The sequence below is a fragment of the Setaria viridis genome, chromosome 9, assembly GCF_005286985.2.
Source record: "Setaria viridis chromosome 9, Setaria_viridis_v4.0, whole genome shotgun sequence".
In the NCBI taxonomy this organism is placed as follows: Eukaryota; Viridiplantae; Streptophyta; class Magnoliopsida; order Poales; family Poaceae; genus Setaria; species Setaria viridis.
Window position 1 is genome coordinate 48807315 of NC_048271.2, and position 15942 is coordinate 48823256.

Below are 15942 nucleotides of genomic sequence, written 5' to 3' on the forward strand. Positions count from 1 at the left end.
TCTATGTGCGTAAGCATTCAAATGTTAGATACTCATGACAAATGGTACCAAAGTAACAGGTTGCAACATGCCCCTTTTGTTCTGGATCTGAGAAGACATGGAGTTCAACAACAATTGGTAACTCTAGAGACTGGATCGACATACTTCACACCGGATGCCTGATAGCATTACTAGGTGGAACCAACAATTCTCTCATCATTTCCGAAGGTTATCCTGATCTAGCATATTGTCTGAAAAACACTTCTCATTGCTAAAAATGAGATTCTAAGACTAGGCCTTTTGCCTTTTGGTTTTTGCCCTAGGAGCCACGAAATCGTCGTCGTCGTCGTCATCTGACTCGCTACTTGCCTTCCTCTTCTTTTGAGACGTCGGTTTTCCAGCACTTTTCTTAGCTGAAACGGACTTCATAGCAGATGAAGCCGGTGTCTTGGTTGGAGAAGTAGGCTTTCTCTTGGAAACAGTTGTTTTAACTGGTGACTTCAACTTTTGGCCCTGTTTCTTCTCAAAAACTTTTCTAGCCACATCCAATGGGAGCAAACCCCATTCCATCAACCTATGCAAGAGTCATTAAAGATATTAGGTTGCTTTAACAAGAATGTTGATGCATGCTTGAATTCTTGACACTGAATGACTGAATGATAAATAAATTAACACAAGCTGCAGAACCAACAAGATTCACACAAGCATGTTTATTCAGGTTCAGAAGCTGTCACTTCGCCAGTTATCAGTGCACTTGGCAAATTAGTATGGGTCGAACATTATTCCGAGGGAATGATCTATTCAGGAACAGAAACTAACTGAAACCAAGTTAAAGCAACTACAAAAAGACTTATTTTTTTTCTGTGGCCAGAGGATTATTTTCATGACTAACAGTAACTCATGCTAGACAACTCTAAATAGGAAACTACAGTTGTCGAGTTTTGAAAATTTAGACCAAGAAAGATCTCCAGCCTATAGCAAGCAACCATTTATCTGTGCAAGAAATTAATGCTTGAGATTTGATATTTAACACTGCATGAATTTTCTTTAAGGAATTCACATCAGGATGGTATGGCTTCAAATGAAAGGTGTAATTTCAACCAATCTTAGTTTGCCTTTCCACATTTTGCATATCTTAAAAACCAAACAGAACATAATGCTACATGTTATTTTAAGCACAACGAGATATTTATTAAGAACCACAAAACAAATCCAGTATGTACAGAAGGCATGGCTCATATATTAGACAACAAAGGATCATCCATTTTGAGGTAATGGCATTCAGATTGGTCTTTGCATCAAAGAACTTCAGATATTGTAAAGTTTAGAGCTCCACAACTACTGCAGCCAACTATCAGGTATAAAGATGTGCAGCCCACATACATGATAGAATTAACACAGAAGTATATATCGAGTTAAAATTGCCATGAAAAAAGAGTAAACTTATAGTTAAAGACTACGAGTGTGGTCGGCATAACGCTACATATCACCACTGATTTTCTTGCCAAAGTGTGGCATAACCGCTTGACAAATTTCTTTGTGAAGAATTATTCTCCAAATATCGTGAAAGATTTGGCAAGAATTTATTTAACACAGATTTTTTATACCATTGGTTCTCGGGCATCAGATTGGTCTGTATTGATCCCAGAAAAGATATGGGCTACTATAGCTACATCTAGTTTGCTTGTAACACAAATCTTTCAAGCTAATGTATATGTTGTATCTCACCAGGTTGCAGCCATGTCACTAGTAGGCACCTGCTCATAGAGCGATTCATAGAAAATCCTCAATGGATCCCTCTGCAGCAAAATAAAATTAGTAGTTTTACAAATGAATACCAGATTGAAGAAAATAGAAAGGTCATACTTCCGTAGGAGGATCATGCTTCTGCCCTGGCAAGTCATACACTTTCCTCTCTCTCTTCGCTTTCTCACCCTTTACAACGATCATCCTTGCCCCTTCTTTGACACCCGCTCTTTTCTTTCTTTTCTTGTCCTCCTTCAAGTCAACAAACTAATAAGCAGATGAACAACAACACAGTATAAACCAAGGAGATAGCATACCTTGAGATCTTCCAAATCTTCATCTTTTAGTTTCTTGACCTTGGATGCCTTGGCATTACTGTTTTTCTTCTGCGAAGTTGGCTGAAAGGTGCACAATTGTTAATCCCAAAATGAGAACCAAGGAAAATACAGAAGTGAATAAAAATGATGTTAATATTGCAACCATGAAATCATCATCGTCAGACTCGACTTCTTGTTTCTTAACTTTAGAGGCCTTTGTGCTGCTATTCATGGTGCCTTTCTGCTTCTCGTTTCCCTACAGAATACAACAATATTAGCTTTCTAGAAGACATAAGAAAGATTAAGACAGTTCAGTTAACTAGGGTCATTTTATGTCACTGGAAAAACAAAACAGACTGAAAACAAAAATAACAGTGCACAAAACACAATTGCGGTTCGCAGTCGATTAATTAACAAGCCTTAATTTGAACTAAACCCCCAAAATTCCAATGAAATGCCCTGCAACCCAGATAAGCTCCAGGTTATCCCGACTGATAACATCGCGTGGGCGCATTTCACAAATTCTCAATATTCACAAACGAAGTTGATAAAAAGAGCTGACTGAAGACAACAACAAACGAATTATCCACAAAAAACAATCAAGTAAATGTCTCAAAATCTAGATTTGCTCACACCGCCCGCACCGCAAACAGGCTGAAGAATAAGATCTGGATGAACGGAAGGCAAACAAACCTTCTTAGCTCGGGAATGCGAGATCGGAAGGTTGTCTTCCTCGTCGTCGTCCTCCTCCTCCTCCTTGACTTTGGAGGCGCTCGCATTGCCCGCCTTTTTGGCCCTAGACAGTGCGATTGGAACATTGTCCAACTCGTCATCGTCTTCCTCGTCCTCCTCCTCCTTCCGGGGCCTCTTTACCGCCGCAGTACCGGCCACGGTGGCGTCCTCTCCGGCCATCGCTAGGTCACCGCGGCGCAGCGAGTGTTTGCGGCTGAGGGTTTGCCACCACCGGCCGTGGAGGAGGCCGGGACTGGCGTGGCAGCGGCGTGGCCGGCCGTTGACGAGGCGTGGTCGCGCGTGGGCGAGGCGGAGGTGTGACTGCGGCGGTGACGGCGGCGCGCGAGGCAGAGGCGTGGCGGCGGGGGGAGGGGGGCGAGGCGTGAGCCCTCGAGGGGATAGCCGGCCGGATGGAGGGTCTCACGAGAGTACGAGACGGCCTGCTAACGAACGCCCAACGGGTTGTAACCCACGGGCTGAAAGGCCTTCGGACCCGAAACAATACAGCACGCTCCAAATATCCTCCGTACTCCCCCAAATGGAACCAAGCCATTTAATGGGTCAGTCTATTAAAAACCAACTAGAAGGAGCTCAAAATAAAAATCTACCCATTACAACTAATAAAACCGATCCAATTATCAGGGCTACAGAGAGAAAGGGAAGGCACCACCGCCCGAGAGGGTCGCGGGTGTAAAAACCAACTAGAAGGAGCCCAAAATAAAAATCCACCTATTACAACCAATAAAACCAATCTGATTATTAGGGCTACGGGGAAGGGGAAGGCACCACCGCACGAGAGGGCTGCGGGTGAAATTTTAGGGCTAATTTGGAAGCCGGTGGCTAATTAATCAGTGGAAGGAAAGCCCCGGCAAGGATTCCACCGGCCACTGGATTCCTCGAGTGGCGCCCCCCTAGGCCTCCCCCGCCACCCGGCGCTGTTTGGAGATGGAGGAGGTCAGCAAGGGGCAGGTCTGCCCTGTCCGACTACTCAGGCCAGCGGGTCAAACACCTGCCGCTGCCCTACCCGACTGCTCTTGTAAATACATAATAAAATTTACAGACTGTACTTAAGTACTCCTTTAGTCCTTTGGGACCTACCAAATTTCATCATGTGTTCTAAATTTTTAAACCAGCAATGCACATCATTAAGCACAAGCATTACATGAGAAATAATTACATTATCTGTATCAATAATCTATGATAAATAGCTAAAATTTGCACCAATATTCATATTATAGGCCTTCCATCCACACATTCACAATTATTCATATTATAGGCATACGCACATTCACAATAATTTGATATAGAATAAGACAGGAGAGTCCAGTTCATGCTAGAATTAAAAATGAAGCTAATCTATGGCATATAGTCGACTCCATCCGGCAAGCTTGTTGGCTCGATCATCTGCAAATGTGGCTCTTGATATCCGCAGTGCCAGTTAGATCAACAGTAAGCAATACGAATAAGCTAGAAAATATGATCTAGCAAGACATAAGCATTGGAATTTCAAGTGCTCAGTAGTCTATCAGATATGAACTCCCACTTTTAACAACATCCTGCCATGATTATTTGCCATGCTAGATTATCCTTGTATCTTAATTGCAGTTGCAAAGAAGATGGAATGATATGGTATAATCAAACAGGGTATTCACAAAGGTAATGTGTAGAAGAATGTCATAGCTAGAAAGAAGGCTAGGAGAAGAATAATTTAGAGGTCCATCCTAACCAGCAAAGCAAGCACTTAGTAAAAAAAAACAGAATGCGATGATAAAATAATAAAATAAATATGTTGCAGATAAGATATGTAACATGAGATTATTTTCACTTTTGTCCTGTTTCAACATTTCTACATAAAGATATACACACTAAGAACTGCTATACAGAGCTACTCAGGATGCTCCTTGGAGACTCAGGCTGCTCCTTGGAGGTGAGAAAACTAAATCTGATACATTTTCATCTGTGTGTTACATAATGTTACATGCGTAAATATTGATATTACAAAATGGTGGATTTGGAGATGAGATATTTCTTCACTATAATGGTGATGCGCAACTAAACAAAGTCATGGTTGACAAAGTAAATTGATTAACAAAGATGATCGAACAAAGCATGTCTGCACTGCAAGCTTCGCAAAAATTACTATTACACTACCAATAGTTCCAACAACTTTGGTACTGAGCGTAATATTAGAAGGTTCTTGCACAGGAAAATAGTATTAGCAACCAAGTAAATCTTGACACTTCCCAGCTAACAAAAATTTCACAAAAGATCTGGTAGCAAAGCATACTATGGGGAACCTAGCTCAGAAACAAGGAGCACGTGATCTTTAATAGGTGAATCGAGATGCTATTGAGCTATTTCAGGAACTGAAACACAAGAAAAAAAATTATCCTAATCTAGATCCAAGAATTTCTGAATCCGGTCAGCGGAAAAGAATTCAAGCAAATTGAGGAAACAAATAGCGATGGGATGGGGGAAGAAGGTCGCAGAAGAGGACAAGACCAACTTGGACGGAGCTCATCTGCCAGTCGGTGCGAGCGATGCAGCTGCCGAGGCGATTCCAAAAGGTGGAGGTGATAGCTGCGGGTACCCCCTGCTCCCTCGCGGAGGAGGAGACTGAGGTGGAGACGCTGGTAGATGTGGACGAGGACGAGTTGGAGTCGTCGCCGCATAGGATCAAGGAGCCGCCGCCGGTAGTAGACAACCTTGCGTCGCGTCGGGGAGAATAGTGGGAGCGAATGAGATGACGGGGAACAACGCCCGATGGGTTGAGGTGGGGCGTGTCTGCCCTGGGGCAAATGCGGGGGTTGGGCTGGAGAGGCCCGTCGTGGACGCTTCCAAACGCTGGGGAAATTTTCTGGGTGGGCTTCTAGCCCAGGGAAAGTGCAGGAATCTCTGTAGGGATTTGAATTCCTAAAGTGGGCCTAAGGGTTGGGCTGGATGCGCAAAACGGGAAAGGAGGAGTGGTCCTCGAATTATATTATGTTGAATTTGGGCTGATGAAAAGGAGGCTACCTGGGCTGTGGTGGGCTGGACAACAAAAGATGCTTTTATGATTTCCTCCCATCATTATCAATGTTCTCTTTCTCTCTCAAAAGTACTCATTTATATCCTTAAAAAACTATCATTTACGTAAGAAGCAGTAACCTTTCTCTTTCATTAGTCTTCTGGGAAGAAGAAAATAAAGAGGAATCTCGTCATACTCCTATCTACTCCGTCCGTCCCAAATTACAATTTATTTTACCTTTTCTGAATTCATAGTTTTTGCTAAACACCTAGATATATGATATATCTAGACTAGCACAAATCATGCATCTAGAATGGAGCGAGTACAAGACTACAATCCTCTAAAAAAGAAACATACAATGTCTGTGGCGAAAACTTCTTTTTGTTGAAACTATGATGGAAACGTGAAGGAAAAGCTGAACTTATAAACCGGCTGAAAAGTTGAAACGACTGATTTGTTGTAAGAGAAAAATACTATTCGATGGTTGATAAGCCGGCTGATAAGCTGAACCGAACGGGCTGACAATTTGTACGAAAGCAGCTGACATATCCCGTCAAACGTCAAAGGAGCTATGGTAGCTTTTCGACTAGAAATTTTCTTGCCCACGATTCAGGGGGCAAGTGTCCATCAATTTGCATGTAGAAATACACGCAAGTACGGCTACAGAAGATCCTTTCAGTCTAGCTTTCCCTCGTCTTCAGGCAAACATCCAGGACCATACACAAGCTCTAGTAAGTCCCGATCACAATTTGCGATCCAATTATTGGACAGTGCCTTCTTTAGACCAGAATTCGGACCTTCCACGGATCCTGTACCAGCGCGACGGCATCCAGATCGAAACCGATCAGGAATTCAGAGAATTTAACGCTCAAATGTTTCGACGATGACTGATTCATCCGCTGAACTACCACCTGGGAGTCTCAAGGAAGCATACGCATCACACAACCGGGGGGGGGGGGGGGGGGGGGGGGGGGGGGGGGGGGGGGGGGGGCGGTGAAGAACGCGACCGTGCTGCCGGCCTCCACGCGTCTCTGCACCAGACGTCGCGCGCCGACCCCCCCTCGTCGATTACTCTAATCCGAATCTGCTTCTGTCGCTCATATCATACCAGACGCACGCTGGGGTCGCTCTAGTGCGAATCCTCCACAAATCACACACGAGGAGTATTTGAGTGAGCTTCCGAGTGTCAAATCAGTCGTCAGCAGGACGAGGCGTCCTCTGCTACGCTCCCACGATCTCTCCACACGTCAGCAGGAGCCCTTCGGGCCGTTACACGCACCCATCCCCGCGCCGCGCGCACGACACGCTCCGTGGTTGGTTGCACGCCCCTTCTATATCCCTACTATCGCGCCGGTTCCGCCACCACCTCCGTCCGCGTGTTTCCCCTTCCTTCCCTCCCTCGCTTTCCCCTCTCATCGACCTCCCAAGCCAAGAATCACCAGAGGGCCCGAACCAAACCAAGGCAGCCATGTCGTACTACGGGGACCGGCGGCCGGAGTCGTCGATCGTGGAGGCGTTCACGCTGTCGCCGCTGCCGTACCCGGTGATCCTGATCCTGCTCATGGTGACGCTCCTGCTGGGGGTGTCGTGGTTCTTCACCTACGAGGACTTCATCGAGGAGGCGGCCGAGCAGTTCAGCTGGGCGCTGCTGGCCGTGCCCATCGCGCTCGTGCTACTCATCCGCTGGATCTCCTCCGTCGAGTCCTTCGACGGCTACTTCTTCGGCTTCTACCCCAGCGAGAGACGCTGGAGGCCGGGCTACGACAGCGGGCCCGCCGAGGGGAGCTCGCCATGGGGCGTCGCCATGCTCGTCGTGCTCCTCCTCGTGCTCGCAAGCTTCCACGAGACCATCAGGGACATGTGGAGGCCATGATGGATGAATCCCTCCTCAATCCTGATATATACATGTATACACGTAATTAATTCGGTCTTTGCTCGATCGATTCCATGCTTTTCTGGTGCTGCTTGATGATCCATCCATGTACATATATAATACGGATTCTGCAACTGGCTAGATTATAGAGTATGAGGGTGATACTCGATTAGCTGCATGTAAGCCTGGTTCTGGTTTTCTGTTAATCAAAAGTTCTAGTTTTGTTTATGTTTCGGAATTTGCTGCTTTTCAAGATTCTTTTGCTTTGCTTCCCTGTCTTGGAATTGACTGGAACCATCTCCAGCTTTCTTCCCTCTCTCCACCAAACTCGGGAACTGCATGGACACTCCTGTGAGAGATTCTTTGCTTAGCCCGGTCTCATCTGCAGATGAAAAATATGCAGTACTTTGGTATGCTTTAGGCCTTCCATTGATTATCTTTTGCTCTGGACTTTCTGCGTATTGCTTTCCATTTTTCTGGCCTGTTGGCTGCTTCCACCGGTGACGGCAGTTGGTGGGAGCAATCATACGTGCCACTACAAGAGATATACCAGCACTTCAACGTGGAAGTACAGGTTCACTACTTACTCGGATCAGGTCAGAGTGACTAAACGGGCATGTACGCACAGGAAAATAGAGTAGATGCGACAAGAGTGGATTATGGATACTGGATTCGGCGCAGGCAATTCAATCATGGCACTTGCTCCCTCCTCTATCGTTCCATCTGGCCATGCCTGAATGGTTCAGACTTCAGACCGCTGCTGGGAGTCGTGCGTCTCCATTCTCAGCCCATGCTTGTCCTGTTGTCGGTCCAGCTCTCGTCTGTGTTTTTTTAAAAAGAAAATAAAGCTTATCGTGTTCAAGAAGCAGACAGCACTTGGATGAATACACGGAGGAAGACAAGGAGTGGTGGTTGGGCCGTCGCCCGTCAAGAGGGGGGGGACCTTTTATGCGGGAAATCCAATTTAATTTTTGAGCTAGCAGCAGTAGCTGAAGCTTCCAGTGGATTGCAGCGCTGTGGCGGTCTGAAACCGGTGTCCACTGTCCAGTCGTTTTGTTCGGAAAACTTCCGATCAGTTTCACTCTCCGGACCTCATTTTCCGCGGTCATCCGTCGCACTCGGAAGTCGGAACCCATCGATCAGTTCGTATCTCGCCTGTCACGGTGCCACCGCCACCTAGCCATCCTTTGTGGCTCGCCAAGAACCACCGCACCACCACCACCGCCCACCGGCCGTCCATCCATCCCGTCGGACGACGGACGGTGAGTCGGCGACGCGGTTTTTCTGCGGCGTCGCGTCACGGACTCGCCGTCGGCAGAGCGGCCTGCAACGGCAAGGCACAGAGCTGAACAACAGCGATCGCCAAGCGAACTCTAGTGCTCTGCTTAATGAACGTTAAGTTCCGCTGCAATGATTCAGACTTTCAGAGGGGCACGGCAATTAACGGCGACAGCGTCCGCGGCACCAATCATGGGAGCAGCCGAGCGGGGCATTTCGAAATGGAAAGACAGTGAAGTGGTCGCCGAAGGCCCGGGCAGCGCGCATCCCCTCCGCAGGTGCGCGCGGTTGGTGCTGTACTGCTGCGCCCGTCACCACGAACGCTCACGCGAATTCCGCGAATCCTTTGCTGCCGGACCGGAGGGCGGAGGCGCAAAGCCTGCCGGGGGTTGCCTTTCTCTGCTCGGGATGCCTTTCGCTGAAGCCGCGGCGTGCGCCCTGTGCGAAGTTACGCTCCGGCTAGCTGTAAGGATTCCTCGCTCGCTTTGCCACCGACGCAACGCTAACTGCCTAACTTAATTACTTCCGTTAAACAAATGATGAAGAAAGAAAGAAAAAGGTAGGCGTGGCTTGCAGCTTGCCAGGTGCACCAACTTGTGGGGGGCGTGCGTCAATGGTTGATTTTGATTATTTTTTTTCAGTGGCACCTCCTGGCTTGCAAATACCATTCGAGTGAGTAGCCTGTGATTTGTGAAAGGAACGGAACTACGGGAGACAGCTCCTCCGGCCACTGGCCAACCCAGCGCCCTGCGGCCTTTAGGCTTCAGAAATCCGGAACGGCGTCGCGCGTGGTGTGGGCGCGTGGTGGTGTCGAGACTGGATCACTGGAGGAGAGGCGGCCGGTGTGTCCGTGACGTGAGGAGTGGGCTCGCGTGGCACACTCCCACAAAGCAAGAAGGCAGGTAATTGTTGGCAGGCCGCTAAGGGGTCTAGAGCCGAGCTACGGCCTACGAGGGCTCATGGGCTCATGGCCGCGTTGCGTGCCACGGCTGGCAGGCCGCCGGTTGAGCGGGCCATACAGTACTTGGCCCAAGGATCGAGTATGGCCACGATCTGGTGGTATTCTGGTGCTGCTCACCAGTCCACCAGTGTGTTGCCGTGAACAACTAAGGCCCTGTTTTGGTTTGCCCCGCTGAATTTCAGGACTAAAGTTTAGTCACTTTTAATTCCTGAATTGCTAAACAGGTGACTAAAAGTTACTAAATTTTAGTCTTTTAGTCCCCAAGAGGTTACTTATAGAGATTAAAAGGGATCTTGGACAGGGTGTATTCCTCGTTAATGCTCCATACCTCCCTCCCACCCCACCCGCCTCGTTGCCAGCCCCTGCCCTCCGTGGCACTTGCCCCGCCCCCGACCCCTGCCCCGTTACCGCCGCCCCTGGCCCCGCCTTGTCGCTAGCCCCTACCACCCTCGGCCACCCGCCCGCCGAGAGGGCCAACGGAGGGGTGGTGAAGGACCTTGGCCATAGGAGGGTGGCAATTCGACGGCGGGCGGCCTCGAATTGTAGGCGAGCTACCCCAAATGAAGAGGAGGATGGTGCCCGCCAACAAACTTCCTACCTCGACAGGGGCGCAAGGAGGACGGCTGCCGAAGCTCGAGTAGGGCCAAATCGAGGGGCGCGAAGGGTGAGGAGGGTGGTGGCGAGCTTGTCGGTGGGGTCCCATTGTTGGACAATGGCCGGCGGCGAGGGAGGCGGAGGTAGCACAAGGACGGAGGGGCTACCTAGGCACGGAAGTCTCCGCTGGTTCTGGGAGGAGGGAAGGAGGGCAGGGTAGGCAATGATTAAGGGTAGTTTAGCCTTTATTCAACTTATTTAATCACTGCAACCAAATAATTTAGCAAATAATTTAGTTTAGCCCTAAAGGAACCAAACGTACTTAAAAACGTCAGTAAAACTTCGACGATGAGTTCTTTCATCTCAAGGGGGACCCACTGAGCTGCTGTGGACCTGCGGCGGCGACTCGATGCTTGATACTTCCAAGGTTTGCAGACGGGTAGCACTTCAGCTTGGCTTGGTCGAGTGCAATGTCATCCGATTGCTACGGACACCCGACATCGCGCCTCCCTCAGGCCATGCCCATCCCAAACCTCCTTATCTCTTCGGTGACCTGATGGAGCCATCCGATCCAACTGCAGTAAACATTCGACGGCGCCGAACATCTGTGCCGGCTGTCCATGTACAGAAACAGGGAGACGGGCAACAACAACTCAACAAGCACTGGAGCTCAAAGAAGTATGCTGCTTCCTACATCACAGAACGATGACCTTAGATGGAAATTTCGCGTTCCGGAACGGAGCATTGCCACTTCAACGACGTGGCTGAGGATCGCGGATACACAGTTCGTGGCCGGCGATAAGAGAGCACATGCATGTCAATCACAATCCAGGAAAGGAGGCCGCACATGGACGGACGGGCGGAAGCAGAAGGAAGGACGCGCAAGAAATAAGAGTTCAGTAAGCAGTCTATTCTGGTGGTCAACCAGTCAAGATGGAACTTTGCATTGGGCACGACGTTCAGATCTGCAGCTCCGCCAGATACATCATTCCTGCACACGCACCTGTATAGCGCTGCTTATAAAAAGGCCACTGGATTTGTTTCCCAAAAAGGACAAATGATGGAGCCTTCCACAGGCTAGACAAGCTGCTACCCATCTACTATTACCACTTGAATACTCCAGTCCCCAGTTAAACTAAGATATACTGAACAAAAGTTCCTCCTTACGCACGCACCTTAGCATAATGAATTCCGCTTCACTTTAAAGCATCAATATAATCATGCAGACTGAAGCCTACAGTTATGCTTATGCAGATTGAAAAAAAAAAACACTACAATCATAGAGCAACAACAATCATGTAATTGCAGAATCATCAGCAAGCTTCATCATGAGTAAGTGCTTTATCTAGGAAATGCCACATCCAATACAACATGGTCAATTGGAGTAGCTTGACCACCACGTGAGCAACTGTAAGTGCACTCAACAATAGGCTGGAATTTTAACATTTTCTGATGCAATATGGCTCCAACCTGTGCTTCTGCAAGGCCTTTTGATCTGTTAAATGGATTCCTTGTTTCTACATCATTCCTCACAAATGGCTGCTAGCATGAATGCATGATACAATGTATCATCAAGCAGTAGTGCTGGAACAGATATTCAACAGTTCTATCTCATCCTATTGTGTCCATGTGCAACAAATTGAATCAAAAAACAATCAAGGGGTAGCATAAGATCTTAAAAGATGCAAAGCACATATTGCTATTTATTTACTATATCAAACATAGATAATTATCACCTTAGTACTCCTTAGTTCCCACAAAGCACAATCATATATACCTTCGAACCCCCTCCAATTGTCACTTTGTGTTTCCCTAACAATTGTAGATCCATACTGTTATATTCAGCCCATACACATTTAAAATGCATAAGCATTGTTTGGTTTACATAATTTCTTTTGAAGGATCTTTGATTTACACAATAAAATGCTAACTACATATTGGAAAATTTCTAACACCGTTATAAAGCTTTCATAACTCTAGCAATGGCAATCACAACTAACCAAAAATTAATACACTAACAAGCCCACAAAAGGCAAGTGACATTAATTCAATGACGGGATGGTTTATAATTGTATGACCTGAAAACATACTTCACGACATAAAATTTCAGACCCAAAACGGATTTAGTAGAATTAAAGACTCTCATGGCAAAAATAATTTTGCAACCTATCTGCTCAGCCACACCACCTTACAGATAAAGAGCATGCACAGCAGCAAAAGATGGAGCATAGGAAAATCGTAGATCATCACTAATTAAATTGAACAAGAGCAGGTCATGATATACTTAGTTCTCTCCCGTGGTACAAAATGTTACTAAAAGAATCTATTGTAGTCTTTGCAACAGAATGCCTTCCCCCATAACCCATGAAACACCTTCCAAACAGTGTCATCCTAAGAACCAACTAATGGACCTAGGAATTAAATGCCCAGCTACAAGGTAGCAAAGAGAAGCAACAGGCTTTTGAATTATGACTACCTAATGATTGTTCCTTAACTTCTGTTCCACTTTCAGAATGTGCTGAGCAAAATGAGCCTCTCAATCTGATGAAGTAAGCAATGGAGGTAGAATTCTGATACACACCGTCAGGAGAGGCCACAAAGACACTGAATAGACAGTCATCTTGCACTGCTCGAGCTGCCGTTATGACCACGTGAACCCTTGCCCTTGCTACCGGCATACTGCTTCTGCTTCTCAGCCAATTCAGGATGGTAGTACTCAAGATACCACCGCACAAACTTCTTGAGCCCTGTTTGGAGATCTGTGGACGGCCGGTAGCCAAGCTCCCGCTGTGCAAGGCTTACATTAGCATGCGTATACGGCACATCTCCATTCCTTGGCATCTTGACAACCTTCCTCACAGCCTTCACTTTGAGCAGCTTCTCCAGCAAATCCACTAGCTGTGTAACAGGCACAGGAGAAGTGTTCCCCAAATTGTATGTCCTGAATGGTGCCGGGCCTCGCTTCTTGCCACCACTGCCTGTACTCCGACCAGCAGTATCCAATGCCGCGACACACCCCTTCACAATATCATCAATGTAGGTGAAATCCCTGGAAATGGTAGTCTGGTGTGAGCCTCCACCTGCACTCTCATACACCGTGATCGGCCGACCAGCAAGGATGTCCCGGGTGAAGAAAAAGTATGCCATGTCTGGACGCCCCCAAGGCCCATAGACAGTGAAGAATCGGAGAGCGGTGAGTGAAAGCCCATAGATGTGGTTGTAGACATGAGCGATCTCCTCGCCAGCCTTTTTGGTGGCTGCATAGAGAGAGGCTGGTCGATCCGTCCTGTCATGCTCGGAGAAAGGCACATGGGAGTTGAGCCCGTACACTGAAGACGACGACGCCCAGACGATCGCCGGCTGAGGGTTCGCCGAGCGCGCCGCCTCGAGCAGCGCGACGAGACCAGCGACGTTGGCGCGCACGTAGGACATGGGGTCCACGAGCGCGTGGCGCACGCCCGCCTGCGCGGCGAGGTGGAGGACGTGCGTGAACGGGACGACGTCGAACAGCTTGGCCAGCAGCTCGGCGTCCGCGATGTCGCCGTCGACGACGTAGACTCCCGAGCGGGCGAGGAGCGCGGCACGGCCGCGCTTGAGGGCCGTGTCGTAGTAGTCGTTGAAGTTGTCGAGGCCGAGCACGCCGTCCCCGCGGCGGCGCAGCGCGGCGGCCGCGTGGCAGCCGACGAACCCGGCCGCTCCCGTGACGAGGACGGAGTAGCCCCGGGGGCGCCTGACGCGCGCCGACGCCCGCACCTTCTTCTCCCAGGCGGCGCCGCCCCAGGAGGCGGTGGGCGAGGGGGAGGCGTGGAGCGAGCGGCGCGGGGACTCGGGCGCGGCGCGCGGGGCGGGCGCCGAGGAGGGGGAGAGGAGGAGGAAGGCGATGAGGAGCGAGAGGGAGCAGACGGACCAGAAGGCGAGCTTGGAGAGGAGCGAGGCCGGGGCCGGGTGGTGGTGGCGCGGGGGCAGGCGGTGGTGGTGGTAGTGGTGGAACTGCGGCTTGACGGCCGCCGCGCCGCCCGCCGCGGCCGCCGAGCCCGGCGCGCCGGTCAGCTGCGGCGCCATCCCCTCCTCGATCCGCGGCAATGCGGCTGGCCCCCGGATCTCGGCTCGCGGGGGATTGGGGGCGATTGGGTCCGCGCGGCGGCGCTTGGGCTGCTGCTGCCGTTTTTTCGAGGAGCGGATGGTTTCGATTTGGTTCCGAGGGGGCCTGCTTCCTCAGATTTGGTTTGCGGGGGCGCTACATCTGGGGAGAAATTCCGAGGATTTTTCGCATCTCCCTTTTATTTACTTTCTCGTTTTAGATTTTTTTTTAGGAGCACCACGAGTTCCCACGAGCGCGCGTGTGGGGTCAGCGCGAATGACCCTCCTTTTTATTTTTATACTATATTTCTTCATTTAATTTAATTTTATTTCTTTACTAGTATAAGCGAGCTGTACTGACTACTGACTACCGACTGCCCATAAAAGAAACAGTAGTGCCCATGACGAGGATACGACGTTGTCCTTGAGAAAAAGAGATCGCAAATCGCATATATACGTGTCCAAAGCCTCAAGGCTATCACATGTGTATATTTGATGAAATCCTTAAACGTTCGGTATATCTTGAAACTTTAAAATGCTTGCAAAATCACAAAGGCAAAGATGCTGTTGCAGCGAAATTTTCTCTTTTTTGATTTTGATTGATTGAGAATCCGTGGGGGGGGGGGGGGGGGGGGGGGGGGGGGGGGGGGGGGGGGGGGCGCAGCGTGTGGGCCGGACGTGTGGGCTTCGTTTTCGGTTGTTGGGGGTGCCTGCTTCGGTTAGGGCTCAAAAATCTTTTGGTTCATCGTTATCGTTTGGTTGGATTTCATTTCACACGAGCCCAAGGGCATCGAGTGGCCGGTGGGGTCGCTCGCGCGCGCGCGGCGCCGGTGGCATTTCATCACGGGATAAGGATCGGAAATTTCCTTTTCAAAAAAAAAAGAAAAGAAAGGATCGGAAATCGGATCCTGGACTGTCGGTACGCTTCCTCTCCCCATCAGCGTGTCCCATTTTGCCCATTCGTGTCTCGCTTCGCCTCTGCATTCCATGATGCGAACGAGGCAGATTGTCATGGTCCGTATAAATCGCGTGATCGTGTTGCCCTTCAGGTCCTAGGAATAGACAAATAGTACCATCTCGTAATGGCGGTGTGATTATGGGCTCTTTTTGAAGGGAAAAAAAATAGTATGGTGATTACGGCCGTTCTCTCAACTGTGCAGTCCTTGACGCTAGCGAGCTGTTACAGGCTGACGGCTGGGGCGTGAGCATGCGCACTCGCATCACATGTGCGTTGAGTGACTTCCAAGTCGTCGTCCTACCCGTAAGCAATAGTGTTTCTCATACGGCACAGACCTGGCACTAAAACACGGCTCATCTGCTCCTGTTGACGGTTGACAATGCGAACCTAGTGCACTAGTGAGGATGTACCTATTTC

At 49.1% G+C, this 15942-nt stretch overlaps 3 protein-coding genes across 3 annotated transcripts; 1 reads left to right on the forward strand and 2 right to left on the reverse strand.

Moving 5' to 3' along the window:
• Positions 1-42: 42 nt before the first annotated feature.
• Positions 43-5524, reverse strand: LOC117836442 (uncharacterized). Its single transcript, XM_034715865.2, has 6 exons — positions 2736-5524; positions 2206-2298; positions 2043-2123; positions 1846-1977; positions 1708-1778; positions 43-553 (listed from the first exon to the last, which is right to left on the reverse strand). The coding sequence occupies exons 1-6, from the start codon at positions 2952-2954 to the stop codon at positions 271-273; spliced, it is 879 nt and encodes a 292-aa protein (XP_034571756.1). The 5' UTR covers positions 2955-5524; the 3' UTR covers positions 43-270.
• A 1473-nt stretch (positions 5525-6997) lies between these two features.
• LOC117836363 (uncharacterized) lies at positions 6998-7882 on the forward strand. Its single transcript, XM_034715767.2, has one exon. The coding sequence runs from the start codon at positions 7250-7252 to the stop codon at positions 7652-7654; it is 405 nt and encodes a 134-aa protein (XP_034571658.1). The 5' UTR covers positions 6998-7249; the 3' UTR covers positions 7655-7882.
• Positions 7883-12715: 4833 nt separating this feature from the next.
• Positions 12716-14748, reverse strand: LOC117840419 (UDP-glucuronate 4-epimerase 2). Its single transcript, XM_034720925.2, has one exon. It carries the CDS (start codon positions 14547-14549, stop codon positions 13104-13106), a length of 1446 nt encoding a protein of 481 aa, XP_034576816.1. The 5' UTR covers positions 14550-14748; the 3' UTR covers positions 12716-13103.
• Between the last annotated feature and the right edge of the window lie 1194 nt (positions 14749-15942).

Bases quoted from the DNA above. Each gene is read 5' to 3' on its own strand.
- LOC117836442 (XM_034715865.2), bottom strand. From the start codon at position 2,954: ATGGCCGGAGAGGACGCCACCGTGGCCGGTACTGCGGCGGTAAAGAGG. The intron at 1,779-1,845 runs GTATGACCTTTC...ATTTTGCTGCAG, and splicing joins AGCATGATCCTCCTACGGAA to AGGGATCCATTGAGGATTTT. The intron at 554-1,707 runs GTGAGATACAAC...ACTCTTGCATAG, and splicing joins AGTGACATGGCTGCAACCTG to GTTGATGGAATGGGGTTTGC.
- LOC117836363 (XM_034715767.2), top strand. From the start codon at position 7,250: ATGTCGTACTACGGGGACCGGCGGCCGGAGTCGTCGATCGTGGAGGCG.
- LOC117840419 (XM_034720925.2), bottom strand. From the start codon at position 14,549: ATGGCGCCGCAGCTGACCGGCGCGCCGGGCTCGGCGGCCGCGGCGGGC.